Here is a 25,873-nt window from a genome sequence, read left to right on the forward strand (position 1 = left end):
CCTTCCCACCACCCCCCGAGCCACTCGACGCTTTATGAAAAATTCAACAGTCCCCATCACTTTACAAGCTCAGAGCTCATTGACCGATGCTAATTGCTGCAGCTAACCAACGGGTCACTTAGCAAGACGCGATTCCGTTCTCAGCGTCTCTGAGCTTGCTAAACTTACCTGGCGGTCCAGGTCGTCCTCGGCGTCGCCCGACGATTCTCCCAAGTCCATCTTATCCCGGAGAGACAATGAGCGAACGGGTACGAACCCAGGAAAAGGGGGACCCACCAAGGCGCTTGGGTCTGCTCCTTGGTGAATTCTGAGCCGAGTGACTCAGAATCGCGTGTCCTGTGACTAAATGGTCTCATCCATATCCTGGTGAACGTGGGTGGACGCGCGACATGAGCGGAGACAACGGGACAAGTGCAAAACATCCGAGCACGAGTCCCACCCATTGCAATGGGTATTTTAATAATTGCCAGGAAAGGGAAGGACGAGGAGGGTGACTTAGGGTGGTCATACACAAGAGTGACGCAGACGTCGAGTAAAGTAAAAGAATTTGATCGAATATAAAAAAGATCCCACGGAATCATGAATTACATTGAGGATCTTGGTATCGATAAGAGGCTGGATCTTAGATCGACATTGGTCGATAAGGATACGAAGGGACAATGTTCCTCCCACCCAGGGGACAATGGTGGGTCCTGAAGTCGAAAACGGCTTCATTAGGGCTCGCATCGTTCGAATACCCCATGGGGGACCTGGTGCTTGTCATTGTCCGTTCACCGATCTCCTCTCGCGTTGTCTCCGATTCGATCCGATTCGATCGGATTCGATTGCGATTAAAAGATGCCTAACTCGAGCAGCCTAATGTAATAATGTTGACGTGTCTTCGTGATTTTAGTCTGGCAACAGATTCATTAGAGATCGAATCGCTGGAATATCTCGAATCATCCTTGACTCCTGCGACGTCCACCGGGGTCCGCATATAGAATCTGAAGAAGTTGCCCCAGGTAAAGGATACGTGTCTACCCGTGCTACGTATCTATTATAAGTATAGAGTGCACTTGGCTACGGTACGAAACAGTCAGGTAGGTTAGATGTAACATCTACACTGTAGATATCCAGATACATAGATAACGTACAGCTAGATAGTTAAGATGCTCAGATAGGCACTCTTTATCCCATCCTTCGATCGTTCCGTAGCCCCTCCTTAATTCACAACCCTCTCGGGCCATAACTCGCATTTTACTCGCGGTGTTTATGTAGTTTTAATAATGCCTGATATCTCGTAGCGATCCCGTGAACACACGGGATGCCCCGCTGGGCACCAGTGTGGTCGGTGCTGGCGCGAGTGCTGGTGCCGAGCGCGAGTGCCAGTGCCGCTGTCCGGCAGACGGGAAAACTTTGGCTCGGAGCTGCGAGCGCTGCCGAAATTGCGAGCGCAGGCTGCCAATAGTTTTGCACGGAGCCGAGAGAGCTCGGCGCATCCCACAGCACATGTTAACAGGACTTAAAAGTTTTATTAATAAGGATAAATCAGAGGCGCCCCGCGGATGAAGTTGTTGGCTCGAGGAGTATCTTATCCCTTCGGCTCCCTTTCTCTCTCTCTCTTTCAATCTTGGACCTCCATAGCCAATGTATATCCACACAGTGTGGAAGATGCTGGGGCTTCACGACTGGACCACAATGTCGTCCTTCTCGTTGCAACTTGCAACATGCACTCGATTTATCGACTTGCACCTAGGTCCAGCTCCCCCAGCTTCCCCACCCAACCCAGAGACCAGGACGACGAGGACGAAGACGACGACGACCGTACCGGCATGGACCATTCGTTCGCTCACGCTATGCAGAGGGTGCTGTTTAGAACGGCGCGAGCACCTCATACCGTATCCCGTCCCGACGCCCGGCGTCGTCGTAAACTCCAGCTTATGGTACTGCGGAACGAATCCATCTCCACTGGTCTACTTTGTTGTCTTGCACTTGAGTGTACGTTGGGCTTCGAAGCCCTAATTAACGATTCCTCGATGGAGCATGAAGTCTCTTGGTTCGCGGTAAGGCTGCAGCTTCTACCCTTTCTCTTGAGTCTAATAGAAAATCCTTTGGCCAATTAGGCTCTCTTCTCGGAGAGCCGTCTCTTTGGGATTCGACATGCATCTCCATCTTTCTTACGATCTTTCCGTCTTTTTCGTCTTTTTTTCATCTTTCACACACTCCGTCAGCAGGTCTTTGCATCCCTGAAGATCATCGCGAGCGATCGACCTGCTACGGGTTACGTTGCTACAAGGTAGTACTATGGAGCAGGGTACCGACGTGGATGAGCAAGATGGCGGAAGTGGCGGAAATGAGTTTGAGACAGGTCGCTAGAAAGTCTTGAGGTTGCTCGTAGGACGAGGAAGATCGCGCGGAACCGCTAAGTGTTCCTAACACCTTCCTAATGAGTTCCGATTGCTGTTTACGGAGCTCGCCGGGTGGTAACGAGAACCGCCACGCAGAGGCCTTCTGTTTGTTGAGATTTTGTAATCGATCCCGGAGGAGAATTAGGACGGGAATAATCGTGGGCAAATGTTTGCACAGTCGGTAAACAAGGGATCCTTTGATCGGTGAACGATTCGCGTGTAACGCAGCGGGGCCGTTCGCGCGTAAGGTTAATAGGCAAGAGGAGGACGTGGGGACGGTCGATGAAGAGGAGCTGGCACGAACGCCTCCAATCGGATTGCGCAATGCGCCGGTAGGACTGTGGAGTCGGCATAGCCGTTGGGCCTCATTGGGAAAGGCATATTTCCAGGAACGGAGAAACGACCGTCCATAAAGATTTCAGTGACCTCGTATGAAGCGCACATCGCGGTGGCCCGACTGGAACGGACATTAAACTCGGGGAATTATCTTCCTGTAAACACCTACCTAATTAAGATTGGAACATTTTAACGTTCCCGCGAGACCAATAAACTCCTTAACGTACGACCAGTTTGTTAAGCTTATGAGATTGTTTAATTAATATTGGTGTCGAGGAGCGCGCGACCACCTCGAGCGTTAATACCTTCGTCAGGGTGAAGACGACTGGTGGACTACAAGACTGAACGACTTTCATCCCCAAGAGGAATTCGGATGGACCTTGGGACCAGCATCTTTTAATATCCTTGCAGCCTGGCCAGGGTCCCGTTACTGTTGTCTTAACCAATGTCTGTACCTCCAGCATCCTGTATGTTTCCGATCTCAGACTCAAGGACCCACTGTGATCAAGGAGGAATAGGAAGAAGATCGTGCCGCTAGACTCCACTCTTGGGGTCCATGAAGATCTGCTGAGGTCTTGGCTCGGAACTCTCCCACGCGCAACAATCCGGTAATTCCGGGAACGATTAAAAGCGGAACAATGAGCTCGTCCTCGAGGAGTAGACGTGGAGTCGTGCTACGCAACAAAACCGTAAACGCAGCCGTGATCCATCGCGAGTTGCCTGTAAGGAGAGAAGATAGGAGTGATGAGGAGGTGGTGCAGGAGGAGGTGGTGGAGAACGGGGAACGAATCGAGGATCTGGACCTTTCGCAAGAGGTAGACGGAGCGCGGGTGAAGGGTCGCGCGAAAACGACTGACAGTGAGAGAGAGAAAGAGAGAGAGAGAGAGAGAGAGAGAGAGAGAGAGAGAGAGAATTTTGCTGGACCTGGGAGAGAATAAAAAAATGGCGTTGCTTATGGCTGCGATCGTAACCGGGCAATTTGAGGGGCCATTTTTGCCCCACCAACTTGCAACAGCCCCAAATTAACCGTTGGACCACCCAGTCAACCTGGAGCAGACCAATCTCTTGCCGATGGGCTAATCGCAGCATGCACTCTGGGTGGGGTTAATTGCGTCAGAGTCAACGCGGTACCATCTCTCGTCCTCGGGACAGATCTGGACCAATTCCAACTAATTTCAATTTATGTCAATGGATGGACTCTTCCATTAAGTCCTATCTTTTTTTTCTCCAGTTATTAATACCGAGAGTCGGATGAAGACGTTGCTGCTGACGATTGCGTGATGAGGATCTCCGATGGTCCTGACGGTGAAATTCGATAGGTTGAGAGATGGTGGTACAGGGACGGATGCTGGGAGGTAAGAGGAAATATCTCGTAATTACATTAATTTTGACGTCCAATAAACGGGCGCGATGCGCAGCGTTGCCATTGGTCGGACTCGTACAGTTAAGAGGCTTTTACAGCATCCCAGTATCTTCTGGATTCTGGAGACCAGTGTATATAGCCACGATACCATCCTGCGTACCTTTTTGGTAGCTATATGGCTTTGGTGCTGGTGATGATGGCGATAGTGTGATCGTACGCCGCCGCAACTTTATGGGGACGCGAAATTCTTTTGTTGCTGTAAAACTATTTTATAGGAGATGTAGACAGGAGTTTTTTATTGCCGGTCCGAGCACCGATCCAACGCTCGGGGGCAACTCTTTTATAAAGTTAAATTACAGCTAAAAGCTGTGTTCTACACGGGCCGTAAAGCCTTCCCAATTTTCCATTTTTATACCTACGTGTCCTTTATTACCCAGCATTCGCTTCTCCGCGGTCCACGGAAAACTTCCTTTCGATTTTCATCATTTTTCAACCTTACCTCACCCTACCTCGTAATTGACTTATGGATATTCCAAAAAAAGTTGAAATCAAGGATTTTTTAAAAAAAGGTATTTTCAAAAAAAAAACATTAATGCTTGGAAAATATATGTGTATATATATATTCATCGCAGTGCAATCTCCACTGACGCAAATCATATAATATATTTAATATAACATAATATAATATATATATATTTATAATATAGGGTGGGCAACGGCAATCGCAGGCTGAGGCTGATAATTTATAATTAAGTCAATATACCATAAGAATGTACGTGAAATTCTGATATTCGATCAATGTAGTAATATATAACGAATACATTATTGCAATAAAGGCTGATGCTGTGTTAATAACGAGGATCCGAATAAAAATAGAAAAGATCACGAGTAACGATAGTAAGTACGTAGGTAAAGAAAGAATCGCGATAATACACTAGAGAGTAAAGTATCAGTCTTATGTACAGAAGACGGAGAGTAAAATGTCATCGCGGTACGTGCTAAGCGACTATATATATATATATATATATTGTCAAAATTTAATTTCAATAAAATGACATTAATTGTACCCACAGGGTATCGCGTTTCAGCCGCGCCCTTCCAGCTGTCTAATTGAAAAAGAAGCCGAATCTCGATGCACATACGTTATACATAGGATATACATACGGGCAGATTCACGTGTTCTCTGCTCCGTCGAGATACGTGGAAAGCTTCGAGTTATATGGCACCGCTGTGAGCTGTGGCACCGGCGGACCAAGCCCACGAGAGTGAACATCCATGCGACACGAGAGAAATACGCAAACTTCCTACTACGCCTACTTGTGTTTTCGAGATTCATATAAGGACTCATACGCGCATTCACACATTCCCTTTCTCTCGACATTCTCGCGACTCTCCGTGAGTCTTCGTGCGTCTCCGTCAGAGTCGGTTAAGCCTAGAGACAATAATAATGATTATTACCACAAGAGAAGTACAACATAAATCACAATCAGTAGCATTTCGATGACAATGGGTTATAGGGTTGGATCGACGATGAATTATTAGGTTATAGTACGGTGCGACAGGGTATCTTATGATTAGCCCAAGGGGGATGATGATGAGCCGAGAGGTGGAGGGTGGGATGAACTAGCGACACGTGTTGACAGAATTCTTAACGACGCATGTGTTGCACGTGACCTCGCAGCACCATTGGAACCTGCACTGACAGTTGACCTTTTCCTTGACCACCTTGGTGTCGTAACCTCGTCCACAGCAGAGGAGTTCACAACCTTCGACCCCTGGACTGGTCGAGTTGCACTGTCTACCCTGGGTACCAAGGGATCCGGTCTTTCTGTTGGGTTTGCAGAAATCAGGCGAATCCTCACTGTAGACCAGATCGACTTTGCTGGGTGGTTTGATCGTGGGTCCTTCCGTGATGAAGCTGTGTCCGTCGTTCGTGGGTATGACCTTAGCCGCACCGTCGAAAGACTCCTTGAGCCTGTTGCCAACCTCCCGGAAGTTGGGCATCTTTCTCCAGCAGGTGCGGACCGTGCAGGAGCCGGAGAGTCCGTGACACTTGCATTCGGTTCTCATGAATTTTTTGACGGCCTGAAGGGAAGGTCGCGTTTTTTAAAAGATTCCGAGATATTTCATTTTGATCGAGAATTATGAAAATTCTAGGTGGAGGGTATATGTATGTACACTCACCAGACGTCCGGCGTCGTTGTTGTGGAGTTTGACGAGTGTTTTAATGTCGCTGCGTTTTCTGTAAGGCGCGTCCATAAAGTCCCGCGATTTTTTAAATCCAAAATTCACGTTATCCCCGCATCCGCCCCACTCCCACTCGCCCTCCGTGGGGACATTTTTATTTCGCTCGGCATTCCGCGTGATTTTGCTCAAGCGATTTCCTATGTAGATAAAACAGTGGATTTAAGAAAGATCGGGCTACTCAAACTGATCGGTAGCTGGAGATAAGGCTGTGCGAAGATCAATGGACCAGTTGTCGATCCCTGACTCACCCTTACTCGACGTCTTCTCGCAGGAGCATTCCACGAGGTCACCCATAGTGCAGGCTTTGGTCACGGCATAGGTCACGCCGGCTGCCGTAATAGCATTCACGAATCCCGTTTCTCTGGTATCTGAAAGCAGAGAGCAGAAGTGTTCCCGGGTCAGAGGATCGAGAGGGGTATATAAGGTACGAGGAGGAAGAGAGAGGGAGAGAGAGAGAAAGACAGAATCGAGAAGCCGATCGTAATTAATTAATAGCAGAAATCCCGGTCCGTACATAATTAATTAAACATTTCGAGATGAATCGAAAGATTCGAATCGGGATTGTGCGTTCGGGTGATGAGAAACGGAACCGGATCGTACACGGGGGACCAGGTTCACCAAGTAAAACGGCCAGTGAAAAATAAACGTCGACTCCACGCCGAAACCCGTAGATCGGATCATCGGCTGGCCTCGGATCGGATCGCTCGAAAACAAATCGGATTACACATCATTAAACGGATAAGACAATTAGAGCTCATCCGAGCCGTCCGAGAGGATAAATTAATTGCTGGGAGCCTTGAGAAAGCATACGGCAGGAACGGGTCACTAGGATTGCCGATTGGACCGATCGAAGGATCAAATTTCTTTCTGTACTTCCGTTCGAGCGGAAGCTTTTTTTTCGTCCCTTATAACAATCGCCTATAACGGCTTCCGATATTCGTCCGCGTCTCCAAATCTCACGTTACACCCGTTATCAAGCTGTTTCTTATATATGCGATAAACGCGTTCTAATCTAGGTCACGGATTCTTACATCAGCAATGCTAATTTGTCTATGTAGATTAAAAAAAAATATTTTTTTTTCCCACCACCGGTGCTGCTTAAATAACCTAAGACTATACCTTCGGCGTCTCCACCTTCTCCAACTTCCTCGAACCGAATCGCCAATGCGACTGCAGTTTGCAACTTGCAATTTAGCCTTCGTATCTCGGTGGTTTATCTGACCGTAGAATAGGAGCTGATGCGTGCCAAGTAGTTAGCGTAATAACATACGATTAATGCCGTACAGCGAGACGCGAGAGTGGCTCACCTCGATGCGTGCTATATAGAAGGTCTATATAGGAGCACGGGGGAGCCCGATCTGACTGTTGAAAGTTGAGGCTAGTCGAGCAGAAGAAGTGGTAAGAAAGTAAGAATTTAAAAGAGCAGTCCAAGTGACTGATGGAGATGATAGGGAATGGTCCAGGAGGACGGCTACTCTTTTTTGCAAGTTTTTCGAGACCGGTCGACCTCGAGTTGAGACTTTGACACTCTCAAGCACGAGAGTACCCGGGTCCTCCGATAGCTTCTACGAATGATTCAACGTCCTGGACCTGGATGCTGGAGACTGTTTGAAAACTAATACGGGAGGATGGGACGATCTTGGGAGCACTCTCATCCCATTGGCTCCCACACTGTCCAATTCCGGTGGGTGCAGTGTGTCATGTATTGGGTTTCACCTGTCATGATTCCACTCCATCATTAGAGAACAATGCGTCAAGTGGAAACCCTTTGAAAGCAAAAGATCATACTGGGCTCTCGCTCTGCTTCATTCTCGCAGCATCCGGGCTTTGCAAATGCGTCTCTCGCCTCTTTCTCTCTCTGGCGAGCCGTCGAGAACGGTTAAGAGAAGAGTGATACCAGAGACGAGCCATGGGACCAATCAGTCGGCGGATCCTTTGGAGGAGCGAAAATCTAACGGAAGAGGAAATTATGAAGATTCTGCGAAGAGATAACGAGTCGTTAGATCACTTTAAAGATTTTAACAGCTTCTAGGTAACTTCGCTGCCGTGTTATGATTTTGGCTAGTATACTCGGTGCTAAGAAAATAATTAACTCTTTGAGAGCTCAGGCCCCCAGCGAAGAAAACAAATGCGCTCGCGCGGCTGCCAAAGGACGTACTTTCGAATTGGTTTATTGACGCGACGTCGACGCTTTTGCGAAAAGTACTTTGCAGCTTGAGCGACGCTGCAGGAGTGCATCTGCGCCTTATGACGTCAGCGATGTTGCGCGAAACTTGGACAGGGACCAAATAAGCACGGCTGAGGTTGCGGATGGAGGAAGAACGAGAAGAAGAAACGGCAGTATGGCAGCAGCAGCAGCGAGACAAGGGAGGACACCGCTGAGAGATAAGGGGGAAAAAAGGGTTGAGGCATGAATAAAAAAGGGATAGATAAATCGATAAAAGGTAAAACCGGGCGGCAACTCGAGTGGCGAAGTGATATCGCGTCGCGATCGACGGAATTAACTCATAACGTGGAATGCCTGCCCAATTACGGAAAGCGTAGCGGTTCTCCTCGAGGAATCTTGGTTCTCCAGCCAAGAGAGATCCGTCAGGCCGTGTGTATTGCTGATCGGATCACAGGGACGGCGGCGGCGACTGCAAGAGGACTGGCGATACGAGTCAAGGATCGCTACGTGGTTCCGCGAGTCTTATGCCAATTCCGGCGCAATTATGTTAACTGCTCGCTCTCGTTAGAGGTACCAGCGAACGAGGATCAGAGTGCTCGGGATCTCTCTTGGCCGTGATCTTGGACGAAATCTTATGAGGTAGTCAAGAGAGAGAGAGATAGAGAGACAAAGATAGAGTAGCAAATCCGAGTACATGAATTTTTGAAAGATCTTCAAGGATATTAGATCCAAGCAGGAGGTCCAGATGGATTCAAAAAGCAGAATAAGTAGAAGAAGTAGAAGAAGGTGAAAAAGATGAAGGGAAGGAGCGAGGAAAGCAGGGGTTACGCGTTAAGGCTGGTTCTCGGTGGTTCCCATGGATTCCAGGCGGGTATCTTCAGCGCGGATCGACGGACGGACGGACGAAGCGAGGCTGCCACCGGGCGCGTATCTCCTGATGCATCGCCTCACCTTTCAGTGCGTATTTAAACGATACGATAGTTTTATACGAGCGATCTGATATCGAGTTCGAGAGCGAAAGGCATCTCTCTCTCTCTCTCTCTCTCTCACACACACACTCGGTTCGACTGCTCTCTCTCTCACTCTCGGTTCGAATGCTCTCTGTGCCTCTCTGCGGCTCTTCGGCAATCCGGCCCTTTAACATGACGGAAGTCTCGGTACCTTGCACGCCACTCATCTTCTTCGGTTCATTTACGAAACTTCACTCTTTATTCTCTGGTCTTCCCCCTCTCTTCTGCCTTGGCCATCTAACCTTTCGCAAGCGTCTCTTTCGTCACAGCAGCATCACCGGAGGATCGTTCGAAGGGAATCGGAGGCTACTTCGATTCTAGGTATTTCTTGGGAATTCGCAAGACTCTCGCGACAGGGCTGGTGAGCATCGCGAGTTCAGAGCGTGCCACGAGCTGGGGAATGCTCCGGGCGTAGTCCACCGTATCTCTGGAGGCATAAATCACTTGGGATCAATTAGACACGAGGGATCGCGAGCCGATGATCTCGGCGGGCTGCCAGGTGCGCGCTTCTTCTCTTCTCTACGATCCAGTGGCCAATTATCAACATTCCCGAGCATTATCCTTCCGATCCTTCCGATCCTTCGAATCCTCTCGATCCTTTCGATCCTTTCGATCCTTACAATCGCATCGAGTCTTGTATCAGCCTGGAGAATTCGCCTGACCTTTCCTAGAGGAGATCCGATGGGAGAAGGTGAGGAGCCTCCCACACTGGGATCAAGTGCGTTTATCTGGCATTTCGAAGAAATTTGCCTGTCGACCGAAGAGCGCCTGGAATTTCATCGTTTGCAATCCCGAAGGCGACTAGACAGTAGGAAGATGAGCAAAATGATCCTGAAAGACGGGGAAGGCGGTATAAGAATGAGACGAAAGGAAGGAAGAAGCTCAAGTAGAAAGGAAGGATCCAGTTGTAGGAATTGGAGGAGGAACCGAAGGAGGAGGAATCTCGGCCGTGTCGCAATGATCCTTGGCGCATTCCAACTCGGCCGATCTGGCGACTGATTTATGGAATTGCCCTGGCGTCGCGTCGCGTCGCGTCGCGGTGCCCGGACTCCGCGGGATTAACAAATCCTCGTAAATCTCGAGGTGATTAATCGATCGCGGATTATGTAAGCGTATAATTGCGCCCATGTATCAGCCATTGTAGGTTATGTCGTACGTTAGTCCCAGTGGACGTAGATGGTATCGATCGGGCAGCCAGTGATTTGTTTGGAGACGTAGAATTTATCACGGCGGATCCGCAATTCATGCGTAATAGATCCCGGCTATTCGCGGATCGATCTATTCAGCCATCGTTTAGGCATATAAATATCGAGAGGAGGTATAAATCTTCACGTCCTCCCGTCTCCTCATTTCCCAATGATCCCCGAAGACGACGCGTGCATTCGCGACCGACCCTGCCAGCCGTTTGGAAATCGCTCCGGCGATCGCTTTGTGGACGCAGCCTAAGGGGAGAATCGGATCGAGCGAAACCCGCCGAAAGCCGCGAATCCCGCGAGTCGAAAGTCTCGAGCGGAGCAGAAGCTTCGTTCGGCCTGCAAATAACTTAAGGATATTCAATGCGAACCGATTGGAATATTCAGCAAGAGAATATTCCCGATCCCTTCCTCTCCTCAGCCCTGAACCTTCACCGGTTTCTCTGGTCTCTCTGGCTTCTTTGGCTTTAAGAGGCTTCTCCGGCTCATTCCTCCTTTCTTTCTCTCCTTCTCCGACTCCCTTGCCGTTTCCAATAAATACTGCGAGCGGACGCATGAATGCCGGATCGGCCTGGAAAAATCCGCGCAATGACCAATTGCGGCAAGGCCTCGCGCTTTTTTACAAATTCCCCAACATCTTTTCCACCGCGGATTCATTCGCGGATCGCGCATCGCCAATCCTGGAATTTATCATCCGGGTATATCCCGCTCCTGCGACTTCCCCTCCGCGCCGCCCCTGCAGCCAAATGCCACGGTAATTACTGCACCTAGAGAAAGACACCGCGACGCGTAAGACAATCTCGTTACCTTGCGCGTATATAGACACGTACGCAGATACGTAAGAACCCGCCTTGCTTTTCTTTGACGACGCGAAACTCACGGGGAGACACACCCAAACCAACCCGACCTGACGACACTATTTATTCACACGTATGATTGTGAGTAAACGTTAACGCCGGACGACCAAGAATTCTAGTCGGTAAGGTAAATAAGAAAAAAATAAATAAAACTGACACCCCAGAACAATCATGGGCATCGTCATCGTTATAATCGTTATGGGATACACCAACAGAAGAAACGCAATGGAACCTGAGATAGGATCCTCTCCTCCTCTCTCTTGCCCGTTGCGGATCTCTCTCTCTCTCACTCCTTTGCTCACCCAGGGAAGCATTCAAATGTCAATGGTAGCCGAGCGAAGTCTAACAGAGTAACAGATCTGTCCTCTGTCCTCTGTCCTCCGCTCGAAGGACGTTAAAGTACGGTAGTCCGATACAATAAACGTACGGGACACTAAACTGTTTGCTATTGTCAATCCTTTGTGGAGTACCGGCGATGCATCGAGCGAACAGGACATCGGCTACCGGTCCCCCAGGTACAGTCCCCGCCGAAACTATCCTCTCCGTCAACTCTTTGACACGAGTGGCCACTGTCGAAATGACATACCGATCGATCGATTTTACGAAAATCCCCAAAAGTAATACCGGAAGTGAAGAAACCGAAAAAAAAGGACAAACAATTTTTATACAAAAATCGACCAAGTTCGCGTAAGATGCAGAAGCGTAGAAAATCGGTACCAACAGCCTTCATCTGGAACGACGTACCATAATCGGCGTTCATGGTCCGACATTGTCGGGGGCCTACCAGTGGTGCCATAAATAAATCATGCAAATTCTCCAGGTATGCCTCTGCCGCGTTGGGACCACAATGACCTACCACTGCGAGGTAGACAATAATGTTTTACGTAAACCCTTGGAAATATTGCACCAGCAGAAAAAGGGTGGTCGATGACATCGGGAGGCGCGACCGGGGTTCCGGGTGGCTGTTATCATCGACTCTTAACATATTATCTCCAATTACTGAATCCTACTACTTGGCCAACGATCGGTAAGAGTCGCCGGAGTCATCAGCCAGGGTGCTCCTGGGGTCCTTAGCGACGATCTTTGAACGTGTGTCACAATACGGCAAACAGGGACGTCGGTAAAAGGCGAATACGCGCGTATTAGTTAGCACTGCGCGAGAGCAAACACTTAGCACATGTCCGCTAACGGGGTTCGGGGCCTTCTCATTATCGCCCATCGCCCATTGCACATTGCCCATGGACCATCGTCCGTCACCTGCGTACTCAGTGGCAAACAGAAGTTCTCCGCAGCATCCACAGAGGACCCATTGCTCCGGAGGTTGGCTGCCGTAGAGGAGTATTGGAGAAACGAGACGTCAATCTCGAATGCAGATGAAGATGCTGTTAGGAGATTGGTGGAGTGTGCGTGAGAGATGGGAAGGGAGCAGGGAAAGTTTAATAGGCCATAAGACCCACAGACCAAGGTATTACTGTTGGGTTTATCTTAAAAATAAAAGAATAATAATAATATATTAAAGAGTCAGTTCGGTAGTAGGTTATGGAGTTTATGGAAGATTGGCGTAGATCCTATCTGAGTGAGATATTCCGGCTGACGCGTTTACGAGCTGCCTTATGCCGCCCGTTTACTGCCAAATAATTAGCCCCGGATTTAGTGCTGATTTTATTTAGTCCTTGGGGAAGAGGAGCGAGTCTCTTATCGAAGGTAACTGGACGCGAGAGAGAGAGAGAGAGAGAGAGAGGGAGTCATGGGGACCAGCAGCGTTTCGCCTTGGTGCGTCCTGTTTATTAAGCGTAAAATATCTGCTTTATTTGGACTGGTACCGAGAGACGACAGCGCCACTATGAGAGAAATGCTAAAACGACTGATTTGCCAATTCGGCTGCAGCCACGGCTACTTGAGTTACCGTAGCCGTAAGTTAGTGTACAGTCGTGGCGAGTCTTTTGTTTTTGTGGAATACCAGAGACGCGTGGCATATTTTATTAGGGTTATCATCGAGATCATCCGGATGACGAATAGGGTTGGATACCGGGAGATCTTTGTGTGCAGCCTCTGTATCATTTGCGAAATTTTGAAATATTGGTCTTTGGCTGTAATTTTGGACCGATGGTCATCAATCCCGTAAAATCGGTTGGGGTCGTTCTCAAAGTAGAGGAGCCAGTTCTGGTTAATCTGGTGTCCTGGCATCCTGGTAGCCCGGTAAGAGCTTGACGCCCGTGTTCGGGTTATCGTGACACGCGCCCCCTCAATTAAGGGATGCTGCGAGAGAGAGTGAGCCGGATGAGTTAGGTGGTAGGTAGATGGAAGAAGGCGAACGAGTCTCTTAGTCCGTTAGTCCCTCGAGTCCCCTTTAACGTCGGGGGAGGAACTCTCATCGAAGACGCAATTCCCTTTCCAAGGACCACACAGCAGGAACTACCTGAACCTATCGGCGGATCGCGCCCATAAAAATTAAACGCCGCCAGATAAATAAACGTCAATCGAGAATTAAGATAGGCGTCACCGGTAGCGGCAAGCGGGGCCCCTTTGGCTCGGTAAGGCCCCGGAATTTTTCCAACTTTCAAGATAACGACTAATATATAGTTGTCTCCGTAGGATTTCAGTGCTTTCCTACTCGGTCGAATCGACCCTGAAAGTGAAAGAGACAGAGACCGTAGCCAAGCACTCTCCAGCATCCGTTCCCTTGTCTCCTAGTGAATTAAGTATCTGCGTATCTGGATCCATATTATTTTAATAAAAATAAGAAAAAAAAAGTGCTCGGATATGAAATAAATTTTTTAAACATAATCTTGATAATTTGCAAGGATTCGGTAGCCTTGGCTCCAAAAGACGGTCTCTTGATTTTCGTAGCACCGGGTGGCCCCAGGGTCATATATTTCCTGGTTGGCTTCCCACGGCGACCTGTCCTCGCACTCCGTCCTCAACACGGACACCGAATAACCGATGAAAATGTCACTGGAACGAGCAGTTAACGTTCTACCCTCGTCATCGATTCTTTTATGCGGCCCAGTCGGCATTTCGCTTCTGGGTTCTGCTGCCTTCGGGTTTCACAAGCATCCACAGATGCTTGGACACAATATGACAGACTGATAAAGAGCAAAAATCATTTTCCTAATTGCAAGCAGCCTCTGAGGAATTTGGATATAACCATTTTTTTTAACATTGTGAATTTTAATTAAAATCTCAAGAGTTTAATGTACCGCGTGAAATAAACAAAGAATTCAAAGTGACTCGGTAAAACCGTTATATGCGTTTTTCGTTCTCATCTCCACGCGCCATCTCGAGGGATTTAATTAGAGGAACATATTGCCACTAATATCCGTCGGACAGTGTCAATCTGTCAGGCTACCAAACGGGCTGATCTTGGATAGCAGGCATAGCACGGCCTATTGGACACGCTGTCTACGATTTAGATGTCGCGTTCGATCAGCCGGAATGAACCAGGAGGTTTAGGATTTCGAATTTAGGATTTGAGATTTGGCTCTGGTGATCAAGAGGGGTCTGTAAGAGAAAGAAGTCGAAGACCATGCTGTCTAAGGAATTAGTTGGAATTTAGGGTTTAAATTAAAATTTATTCCTTTTTGCCTTTTAATCTCAAGATAAGGACTAATAGAGGATCGCGTCAAGGATCCTTAGCACAGGGCATTATTCAATATGTTGCCACAGACTGAAAATTGGGCTCGTTAGGATACCGTATACCGCAGTAGGAAGTTACTTTGAAAATTATACGGTGTCCCAAGGGGACGCCCTTAAATTCCTAGGATGTCTGAAACCCAGCCGGAGCGCCGCGACGTATCGGTATATAAGGAAGAATAGTGAAGAGGTCAAGGTTTCACTTGAAATCACGTATGGAGAAAAGGCTTTGAACACGAGTTCCTTTCGATTTCCAAGTCACAGGGGGGAGAGAGGGCGTCCCTCTGCGCCCTAAGGCCCAAGTGCCAACCAAGGGGCCCAGCCGTTTAATCGTAACGAATCGGCCACGGGTCCCCGCTGCTCCCTGAGACCGGTGTGTAATCGACATCCGGTCCGCCTAATGTCGAGCAGAAGCGCCCTGTAATCTGCCGCCAATGTGTGCTTTGTCCTCTCCTCTTTTCATTCCGTGAAAAGGCCCACGAATACCGACCTCAATTCTGGGCCCTACTCTACCACTCTTGCTGCTGCTGCTGCTGCTGCTGCCGATACTGCTGGTACCAGTGCCAAGACCGTTCCTACGTGTACATCTGGGTCGACTCGGTTCTCTTCTTTCGAAGAGGAGGAGGAATCGAAGCAAGATCAACCAGCAGGATTCGAAGAATAAAATAAAGATAAAGAAAATAAAGATAACCCTAACACTCACCACGTAGTAAAATCTTCCTTAGGGATCTTCGTACCGTCGTACAATTCCACCTGCGGTTCCTGAACTGGTACTGACACTCCCTCGTGCCCACCTGGACACCCTTGGCGATCTCCTTCAGGAGCGCTGGCTCCTTCCGGCAAATGTCTGCCAATTTACCTTTGAGTCTTCTCGTCTTTTTGCATATGAGCATCGGATCCATCACCACCTGGCTGCCAACGGTCCTGTAATCACAGAGTCGATAATTACATCAAGTGAATCCGGAGCATCAGGATTGCTCTCTTTATCAAGTCTTTAATCATGTCTCTTGATCTCTCATGATCTTGTTCCAAGCTGGCTGCTATACCGTGTTCCGGTATAATTTGCAGGAGCTACAAATCGCTGGGTGTGACGTTCACTAAGTTGCTGGGTATTTAGTCGAGCGATATCTCAGCGAAATGAAAAGAAGGACAAGGACCAGAGCAGGGATGCTGGGAAGTTGGGAGGACTGGAAGAGAGATGGAAAAATAGAGATTAAGCGACATCGGAGGAGCAGCCAATGTTGTGTCTCAGAAAGTCTCCTAAGAATTTGATCCAGACGGAGGATTTATCGTTAGCATCTTGATCCCGAATTTATTCGCACTCTCGAGACCTCATAAATTACTCAAAAATAAGAGAAACAGGGTAAATCTTCAACCCTCTCTCTCCCTCTCACCGCTCCTCTCAATTCGCCTCACCCAGCGTTAACCTCAGCTAGTACTTCATTTCTCCCGATTCTCCTATCCGATACCCTCTTCCGGTTAATTTTATCCCATCACGCCAGCACGTATAAATATAAAAAAAAAAATAACCAAAATTCGACATATAGTCATTAAAATCACCTCTCATGAGATATCTGTATACGATAGAAATTTGAAAAAAAAATATTAGCCGACGAGTGAAAAAAAATCGACGTCGAAGAATCTTGAGTGAATGGAAAAATGTATTCGAAAAAAATTCAATATTTATTTATCTATATCGATCTCCGAGTCAACGGGGGTAAAGAGGCTCCAGTAGTTCCATTAGATCCGGAAATAGACGTCGCATCGACTTCCTGGTATATCGAAACGCTCAGAGTATTTCGAATGACCAAATCGTATATGCGAATCGACGAACATTTCCTGACGTCTGTTTATAATATTAATATCAGCCGAGTGTCACTTCCGCGAGGGGAAAGGGTGGCCGGGCGAATAATGACTGCGAGAATGATGACTTCAGCCAGCAGCATGTTACGTAGTCAAGAATCCACGTCAGCTCCAGTCAGACTTTCCAAGAACGCGTAACGACTGACATAACAGTCACGTTTGCGGACGAGTTACGACACCCACTGTATATTATCGTTAGCCGTATAGTTAGACGATGGGGTGGTTCCTGCGTATTTCATGGCTGTTTGCCCGTAGCATGCATCTCACCCCGAAGACCAAATAAACTGAGCCCGCACCCGATACAATGAGCCAGATAATAAAATTACGACATTATTACAAACAAAATGTCTCTCACTGAGGCCACTTGCGTGCCCCTTCTGCCCCTGACCCCTCCATCTCGATCATCCACTCAACCACCACGAGGCCACTAGGACGAAGAGGATGACTGCACGAGCGAAGTACAGAGTCCAAGTTTGTAGGATGAATTTTCATCCTCCTTCCCGAAACATCTACCGGATGGAATTCACGAGAGGACACCCGGTATTAACGCTGGAAGATGTTTCAGACGACACTTAGGTCTGACTAATGTCTCGCAGACGTAGAGAAACGGGGGCGACGGGTCTTGGCCATCTTGGCAGATCCTCTAGCGTCCATCCAGACAGATGGATGGATGGATGGATGAACGGTGAGAGCGACAGCTGGACCACTTAGTAGCTGCTCGCGTCCACTCGAGTTCACGAGTTCCCTAGTTCTCGAGTGCGAGATCGTTCACCTGCTTCTCGGAAGAGATGCCGACGTCGTCCTCGTCTCGCTGGCGGAGCCGCGTGAAAGGGCGTGCGTTCTCTTTGGGAGAGAGCCGAGGGAATCGGGTAAGACCTTAGGTATAAGAAGCAGCTTCCGGTGGCAAGTAGCTAACCTTGAGGAAATCGTGTCGACCTTGAGGTCGCACGACGATTCGCAGCCTTCTCGGAATAGATTTGGATATTCTGTGCGTAGGTGACGAAAGGGATGGTCAGTCGGTAAGGCAGATTCGGTATCGATCATCTATAAGCGGAAATGGAATATACTGAGAAATCCTTTCATCAGCTCTGATTTGTTTGATCTTGAGGTCCAAGTGTCGAGAATTTCCTGCGATCGATAGCTTCGGCCTAAATATATCGAGTGAGATCGACGACGTCAACGGGACGGCATCCACCCCTCCATTGGTACCAGGACCAAAAAGACCGAGAGTCGGACTGACGTAGATGGGCCGACAGCCGTAAAGGAGTGAGACCGTAGGAAAGAGTGGGAACGAATGAAGGATGGAACGAAAGAAAGAGAAGAAGAAAATAGATGGAATTAATATGTACGTCTGCTTCCTACCGTTGTCCTAGTTCATCAGCCCAGTCGCTGGGTCTGGCAATGATAGCCGCGAGAATCGTTATGGTAGCGGAAGGGTGGTGACGAGAGGGGAGGATGCTGAAAAAAGGGATTAAAAGAAAAAAGCTGAAAAGGATCGGAGGTCGCGAACGAAAAGCGTCGAGAGGCCGGTTAGGGCGGTCGACTTATTTATTGCCTCATTAGACGCACTCACTTTGCTCGAAGGCAGCTCCACGCTGTCTGCTCGGATCGACAGTGACGAGCGCACTGGGCCGGTTTGCAGGCTCCGGTAGAGAGACGCGCGTCCAGACGTCCACGACGTCGACCAAAAGACGTCGCGAATCCGAGAGGGCAAGATACTTGGAAAGGAAGACCTTGGACCAGAAGTCCCAGCGAATTCTTTGGATATCCAAGTAAATTCCCAGAGGGACCAGGCGACAGGGTCTAGAGTATAATCGGTACACGGATCTGCCGGGGATGCTGGGACGTCGCGGAGTCGGAGGAAAGGAAAAGGAAAAAGAGAAGCAAAGGGGAAACGAGAGTCTTGTTGAAAGAGTCGCGAACGGAAGTGACACGTCACAACATCTCAGAGCGCTAAATACCCGCGTTAAATCTAAATCATCGTGTCTTCTTGCTCCAGGTCCAAGTACCACTTGATCTCCAGCATCCAGTACCCTAAAGTCTCTCGTCTCCTGGACTAGGGTCTCTTTCGGATTTGGCTCTCGTGCGAAGCGGCACAAGAGACACGTAAAAATATCACAAAACTCCACTCTAGGCACTGCGACTAGGAGCTACCGAACATCTGATACTCCTAGGAAGATATAGGAATATATACTAATATACTAATAATAAGTACAGGAATGGCAGTGGGTTCCTACAGAGAGAGAAAACCCAATGACATAAGCCGGAATGCCGCGAACAAATTGGTGGCAAGGGTCACCGCGTGTGAACCAGTGTGAACCGACCGTAGGGAATTTCAAGGCGCTCTCTCATTGTATTACAAACACTGAACTCCGGAGTGCCGCCGCCAAGCGTAGTAGAACAGCAAAGGGTAAGGCTAAAAGTAACACGTGGACGAAACATAAGTAACGAAATACTAAATAGAAAAAAGTAAATAATTATTAGAAAAAAAATCTGTGAATCAAGCATACAAAATTGGAGAGATTATAACTGGATTAAAAGTGACCACGACTAGTCTGTGTACGGGGCCTTATAAAATGAAATAAAAACGAGGTTAGGCTCTAAGAAAAAAACACGTGGACTAGTATGACAAGAGTAGCAACACCAGCAACGGCAATAGCAGCAATGGCAGCAGACAGCTATATTCGTCGTACCGAAGTAGACTCCGTGATCGAGTGGATCCCAAGTGAGAGACGGTTGCACTATATTTAATGCACCGTGAAGAAGTTCCCGAGGCCAAACGAGAGGAGAAAGTGAGTGAGAATGGCAAAGACGCAGACGAACGCGCAAACTGAGAGAAACGCAAGAGTTATGCGTGTTTACGTTGGCCAGCCTGATATTCCTTCGGGGCACCGAGAGAGTTCTCTCGTTCGTTCCTTCTCTTTTTCTTTTACGCGGACTAGTCCCCTCTCCGTTTAATCTTGCCCGGTTCCACCGAGGAATCCGAATGGAAGACACGAAGTCCCAAAAGGAGCCAAAGCGACTCTTCCTCTGGACTCTGTAGCAAGTTTGCGAAGTGCGTTTAACGTAACGTAGCGTGTAAATAGTTACGTGCCCTCTTATGATTATGATTATGCGTACAGGTAAGAAAGAGACAAAGGAGAGGGAGTAGAAGAGGGAGAAAGAAAGCAGGTGAGAGGTGGGAGCATCCAGTGGTCCAACCAGAGTGAAGGTGGTCGCGGACTGCCCACCGCGGCTCATTGGCCAACTTCATGGATCCCGTACAGGTATGACGTTGTTGTTGCTGGAAGAGGATCCGTATCGATTGAAATCGATAGCCAATAGATCGATCCACGTCGTTCCTGATTCGCGACTCACTTCAAGGCCAATTTAATTATTTGCCGTTTGGGCTTTCCAAATTTCCAAATTTACTTGCGTCTTCCGGTGGATATGAAAATTTTCGAATTGGGCCGAGATCCAGCCGCTGGGGCGTCGCGACGTCTAGGTGTATCTCCTTCACGCAGAAATGAGCGTCGAGGCGAATTCCAAGGAGCGCGACTCGCCGCCTCCTGGTTCTTTTGAGTCTTCCAGGCACCGAAGTGCATCCGAGGGTATCCGAGAGTAGCCGAAGGCACCGACGCTCCCTGTCGACTTACAAATTATATGCGCTCCTCGAGATTTACGGTGACGCGGCAGCGAGACCATTGTCCGTCCTCGCTTACTTCTTTACTCGGCTGCTCTCTCTGCCTCTTCACTTCTTTACTTCTTTACTTCTTTACTTGCGTCCGATGCCACTGGCAGGAGGAAGGCTCCCACCGTAGGAAGCATCGGGATGGACAGAGATAGGAGGAGCGCAGGAAGGAGAGAGAGAGAGATACTCGGGGGAAACTGAAGGGCGGACGGGTCCTGCTGGATTCTCGCGAAAAAACCAGAGAATGTCGGCCGGCGAACAGAATCCGGTCGGTCCAGAGCGGTAATCGTCCGCTCTGCTCTGAGCGTCGCCTCAAGATTCGCCCAACAGGATGAATCAAGGTATTCGATGACAAACTGTTCTGGATTCGTACTTGGAGCGATCCGACCATGGTCGGTTGGTCTTTCGGATTCTTCATTAAAATAATTATCGACCGTACCTCGAATCGATACCATCGACGATAATCGAGAGATCGATCGGAGGATTGTTTCAGCCGAATGTCAAGTAGATAAAAAAAATTTAATTAGAATATCTAGGCCGAGATTAAATACTTAACTGGGGGTGCCCGCCCCTCTCCTCTCCTTGTTGTCGCCGAGAAAATTCCCAAGACCCCTTAAATACCTGTTATCAAAACAAACCGGGCCCTTCTAATATATTTATCAAACAGTCGAGTGTCCTGCTCGAGAGGCGGACAGGTAGAACGAGGTGCAACGAAAACGTCAGAGAAACACGGGAATCCTTTTAAATCGTAAATAAATATTTGCCTGCTTAACTCCCCTTTCGCCAGTGCATTTTACAAACGAGGCCCTTTCCCGGCGGGGCCCTTCTAAGCAAAATCTCAAATAGGTCCCATCGCCCTTACACCCTCACCCTGCTCTAGCCTAATTTTCGTAAACTTCGATTTCCCACTTTCATAAATCCTAACCGGGAGATGTTCCGTCCGGATGCTGCTGACGTGACGTACCTTGCTAGATAAGACTATCGTAACGTAAACATTGACATACTTAACGAGAGGACTCGCAAGATGCGAGTAATTTACGATTAACGAGATACTCGGCGTAGCTCTACGTTACTCAAGAGGCGTCAACGAAAACGAGTCTCCTTAATAATATCTCGACTTTTGCAAAATCATTTTCTACTCGATTTGGTAAATTTAAGATTTTTCAAAATTTTTTGTCAAATCCCACAAAAAAATAATTTCATCTCCCCTAGTGCCGAGCATCACTAACTTGATATGTATTGATATATCAATCCTACAATTACGTGTACAAGTGAAATAGCGTGGGCACCGATCTCCCAACGGCAGGGCCTGTTTACTCCTTGGGCCCTTGGCCACTCACTCGCTCGCCCATACTCTCACACGCTCTCTCTCTCTCTCTCTCTCTCTCTCTCTCTCTCTCTCTCTCTCTCTCTCTCTCCCCCCTATACTAGGTAAGTACGCGCTAACGGAGGCTATGCATTGCAGATGACTTCTGTTTGTTTAAAGGCTCGCTTTATGGCTATCATGTGTTACGTTGTTACCGTGTTCAGGCCCACCGCCACGCGGCCTACACGGCTCTTTTTTTTCATTCCGCTTCCACCTCAGCATCCACCTATGTGAAATGGTTGAGTGATCAAGTCACTGGACCATCGACGAGAGACGAGTAAAGGACAAAAGTAGCGGGTAGTCTAGGTACGGATTGCGCGATAGAATTAGTGGGAGAGAGACGAAGATAGAAATACAGTGAGACTCACCAGAAAGAGCCGGTGATGGGGGTGACGAGGAGAAGGCAGATCGCAACGAGAACGGGGCGCATCTCCATCCCCTCCCGGCCCTCCCTCTCGCGGAGCCAAGTGTCTCGATTATGCCCTCGATTGAGCAGGGCTGCCCAATTCGATTGATTCTTCTCCTCCACCTCCTTCTTCTCCTCCTCCTCCTCCTCCACCTCCCCTTGCCTGCTGCTACTCCGGACTCTCCTTGCTTCTTGCTTCTCTTCTCACCAGCTGATCCGATCCCCTTGATCTTCCAAGGAGCACGACTCTCGACGCACTCGCCGTCTTCCGTTTACTCGGACGGATCGACACCAACTAGAGAACCAGCGTGCCAGTCCCTGGCGACGCTTCTTCCTCTCCGCGGACGACGAGCACTAGTGAGCGCGACGTCGCTCCAGGGCGAAACGTCATGGCTCCTATTCACGAGAGTACCGAAAGTCCAGTGTGGACGCGGCAGGAGACGCGTCGATACGAGGAGGGAAGGACGGTTCGGGAAGAGGACCGGAAGTGGAGATTGAGGAGAGTTAAGAGATCCAGTGGAATAAGCATAGGGATAGAAGCAGAGGAGGAGGAGAACTGTCGAAGACTAACCGGTACTGGGGTACTTCCTGCGAAGCTTCGATCACTGAGGTTGACGACGACCTTACGATTGGTCACAGGTCACGGTGGGTCACAGGAAGTCAGAGGATCCTGATAGGAAGTCGGTGACAGGATCTCTCTCGGCAAACGAATCTCGGAGCCTCTTGGTCGGAAGGGGCAAAAACGCGGCGCACGTTGCTGCCAGAAGTACGTCACTTGGATCTTTGAGTGTTACTCTACCCCCACTACTGAACTCCTCGAGTGTCCCCACCACCAAGAGCACCAGAGCACCAGACGAGCACCAGAATACCGGCATCGGCACCATTCGATTTCCTTCTTCCTTCTATTCGCCTTTTACCGATCTCGCTTACCGGCGCTACTTTCACAAGGAGAATGAGACATGGCGGCTGAACGAGTGAGAGAGAGAGAGAGAGAGATGTATGTGAATCTTCGATAGGAAGTCACCCCCCGAACCCCTGTGCACTTCTACGGCGTGTAGCTGCTGCCTTCCGTCGTTTCCGATGGCAGAGGGACGCACTGGAAACTCAAAAGCGTATCTTGACCGGGTCGCACGTGGTAAATGAATCGTAGGCGCGAAGGGAGGAAACCGGAAGTCACAACGATGAAAAATGGCTGAATGACCAAATGGCGAAATGGGGCAGAAGCAAAGGGGAGACGATCGGTCTCCGATTGCCGAGCGAGCCTGAGCGAGGAGTACGACTGTGTTCACGAGGCAGGTGAGCGCCGCTCGGCGGCAAACCAACGCACCAGGCCCCTCTTTTCCTCTTTTACTCCGCAGCCGAGAGTCACTCGCCGCATCTCTGGATACTTTGGCTGGCGCGATGCTGAGAGATGCTGCCTGATAAAATGAGATGGAAAGCGACGTACCGTTTCCTATCATCTCCACCCTTCGCGATCTCTAAATATAGAAGCTTCCACGGTTTGACCGTTTACGCGAGACAAGTATCAGTTACGGGAGAGGAGAAAGGTGAAGGACGAGATGAGCGGAGGAAGGGAAAGGAAGAAAGGTTGACCTATGGCAGACAATCTAAACGGCCATACCAGGCCCATCTTATCCCTCTGATAGAGGGCTCGGTATGCCGGTGCTAGGAAGTTACGCGTGACGTGTCCGTCACTAGGTCCATACGACTCGTCCCTTCTGACAGGAACTAAAAGACTCTGATCTCGCGTTGAGTGAACTTCCAGTCGAGCGAACGGGATGCTGTGTGAGAATTTTGAAAGGCTATCGATGACGCTTCTACCTTTCTGCATCGTTTCCTTCGTGAGTCCCTTTGTAGTCGGTCCAAAGGCTCGGGGCCTTAAATTGTGAAGAAGCGAAGAACCGAATTGGTCCAGCAATCGCTAATAACGGGTCGTAAGTCCCATTGCGAGAATTAGTAGAGCCCAGAGAGTATTCGTAGCGAGTGGCTCTCTCTTCCACATACACGCGAACACGCACGGCCACTCATACTTATGCACGCAGGCGCGCGCCTACCAAGCCAGCCTATTGAGAGGAGCTGGGCCCACTCGGCGTGTGGCTCCGTTGGGCCTTTCATCTCTACCGCCGCAACGAACTTGTGAATATCTTTTAAGACGACCTCGAGGATTTCCCTGGTAACGAAACGTTGACCGATCGTAGAGGCAGCCGTTCTGCGACGGAAGAACTTTGTTATCCCGATTAAGAGGATCGTAAGGTACAAGACGATTCCTGGATACGTAGCGAGGTATAGGCCTAATGTGCAGGCCGGTCGGTGGGCCCAGTAGAGGGCCTAGTGAGTGAGATTTTGAATGCCCGTATCATGGCCGTGAGGCGGGAGAACGGGGACCAGCGGGGGTCCGTATTACAGCTCATTTAGCAGCGGGGTCCTATGCCCCTTTCTTCGGCGCTCTCCGAGACTAGTCGGGCAGAACAGGTCCGCGGGACCTACAGCACCGATGAGCGGGGGCCTCTCCCGGACCTCTCCAGGACCTTTCCCGGGGCCCGTTCCCATAGCTCCAACTCCGCGGGACTTCGGCCTCTATTCGAACACGCTGCTCCCGCTTCTCACGTGCCACTCTCCCCGACTTCGCTCTCAAGAGCCACGGGCCCAGGATCATCTTGCCCAGAAGAGCAGGGCTGTACAATCCCTCGCCATTTTTAATATCCAATTTATAGTTTATAATTCGTCATTCCTTCCTCGTAATCCTTCTCCTTCCTCTCCTCTTTCGCCTCTTCGCCTCCGAGGTACCACCTCCAGAGGCGTAACCTCTTCTCACGCTATAATCGCGCTTAATACCGACATGTATGTTTGATGCGCGTGACAAAAATAGAAGGAGTCAAGAGTAGGTCCATCCGAGCGCAAGCGAGAGATGGACCAGGTGCTGCGGGCGGAGGATCGTCAGGTTCAAGGGTGATCCTAAGCGTGAACAAAGTCACAGAATCACATGGACGCGCGTTGCTGGACCAGAGAGAGCGGAGTTCCACACGTGGACGCGTTGTGCCCCAGGTTACGCGGCGAAGGGGAGGGAGCATGGCTCGCAGGGCCGTAGCACGGCCGGACCGTCAGAGAGTCGGGTGGGCCCAGGGGGGAGGTCAGGACGACGTTACCCACCAACACAGACGCGGAATGGCCAGTAATTTATGGGTGAGACTAATTACCGGGGAATGCAGCTCCTCCGACTCCGGCCATTTCGTCCTAAGAGCCCGTACCGTCGTTCGTGGGCAGTTCGCGCGGAGAGTCTCGCACGGCTCACCCACCCTGGAATTTAATAACTCTACCCAGGCGACGGGGCGCAACTGCGACTTCCACATTGAAACACACCCTAATGTCCACGAG

General features: G+C 49.3%; 1 protein-coding gene across 1 annotated transcript; it reads right to left on the bottom strand.

Moving 5' to 3' along the window:
* Positions 1–4,688: 4,688 nt before the first annotated feature.
* Positions 4,689–23,774, bottom strand: LOC107275112 (protein Wnt-6). The gene is made up of 5 exons (XM_015754912.2): positions 22,461–23,774; positions 15,897–16,117; positions 6,582–6,701; positions 6,271–6,470; positions 4,689–6,171 (listed from the first exon to the last, which is right to left on the bottom strand). Exons 1-5 carry the CDS (start codon positions 22,526–22,528, stop codon positions 5,710–5,712), a joined length of 1,071 nt encoding a protein of 356 aa, XP_015610398.1. The 5' UTR covers positions 22,529–23,774; the 3' UTR covers positions 4,689–5,709.
* Positions 23,775–25,873: the final 2,099 nt, after the last annotated feature.

This window comes from Cephus cinctus, unplaced genomic scaffold, assembly GCF_000341935.2.
Source record: "Cephus cinctus unplaced genomic scaffold, Ccin1 Ccin1_scaffold0123, whole genome shotgun sequence".
Classification (NCBI taxonomy): Eukaryota; Metazoa; Arthropoda; class Insecta; order Hymenoptera; family Cephidae; genus Cephus; species Cephus cinctus.

Bases quoted from the DNA above. Each gene is read 5' to 3' on its own strand.
- LOC107275112 (XM_015754912.2), bottom strand. From the start codon at position 22,528: ATGGAGATGCGCCCCGTTCTCGTTGCGATCTGCCTTCTCCTCGTCACC. The intron at 6,702-15,896 runs GTGAGTGTTAGG...CTCTGCTTTCAG, and splicing joins AAGGAAGATTTTACTACGTG to ATACCAGAGAAACGGGATTC. The intron at 6,172-6,270 runs GTGAGTGTACAT...CCTTCCCTTCAG, and splicing joins ACAACGACGCCGGACGTCTG to GCCGTCAAAAAATTCATGAG.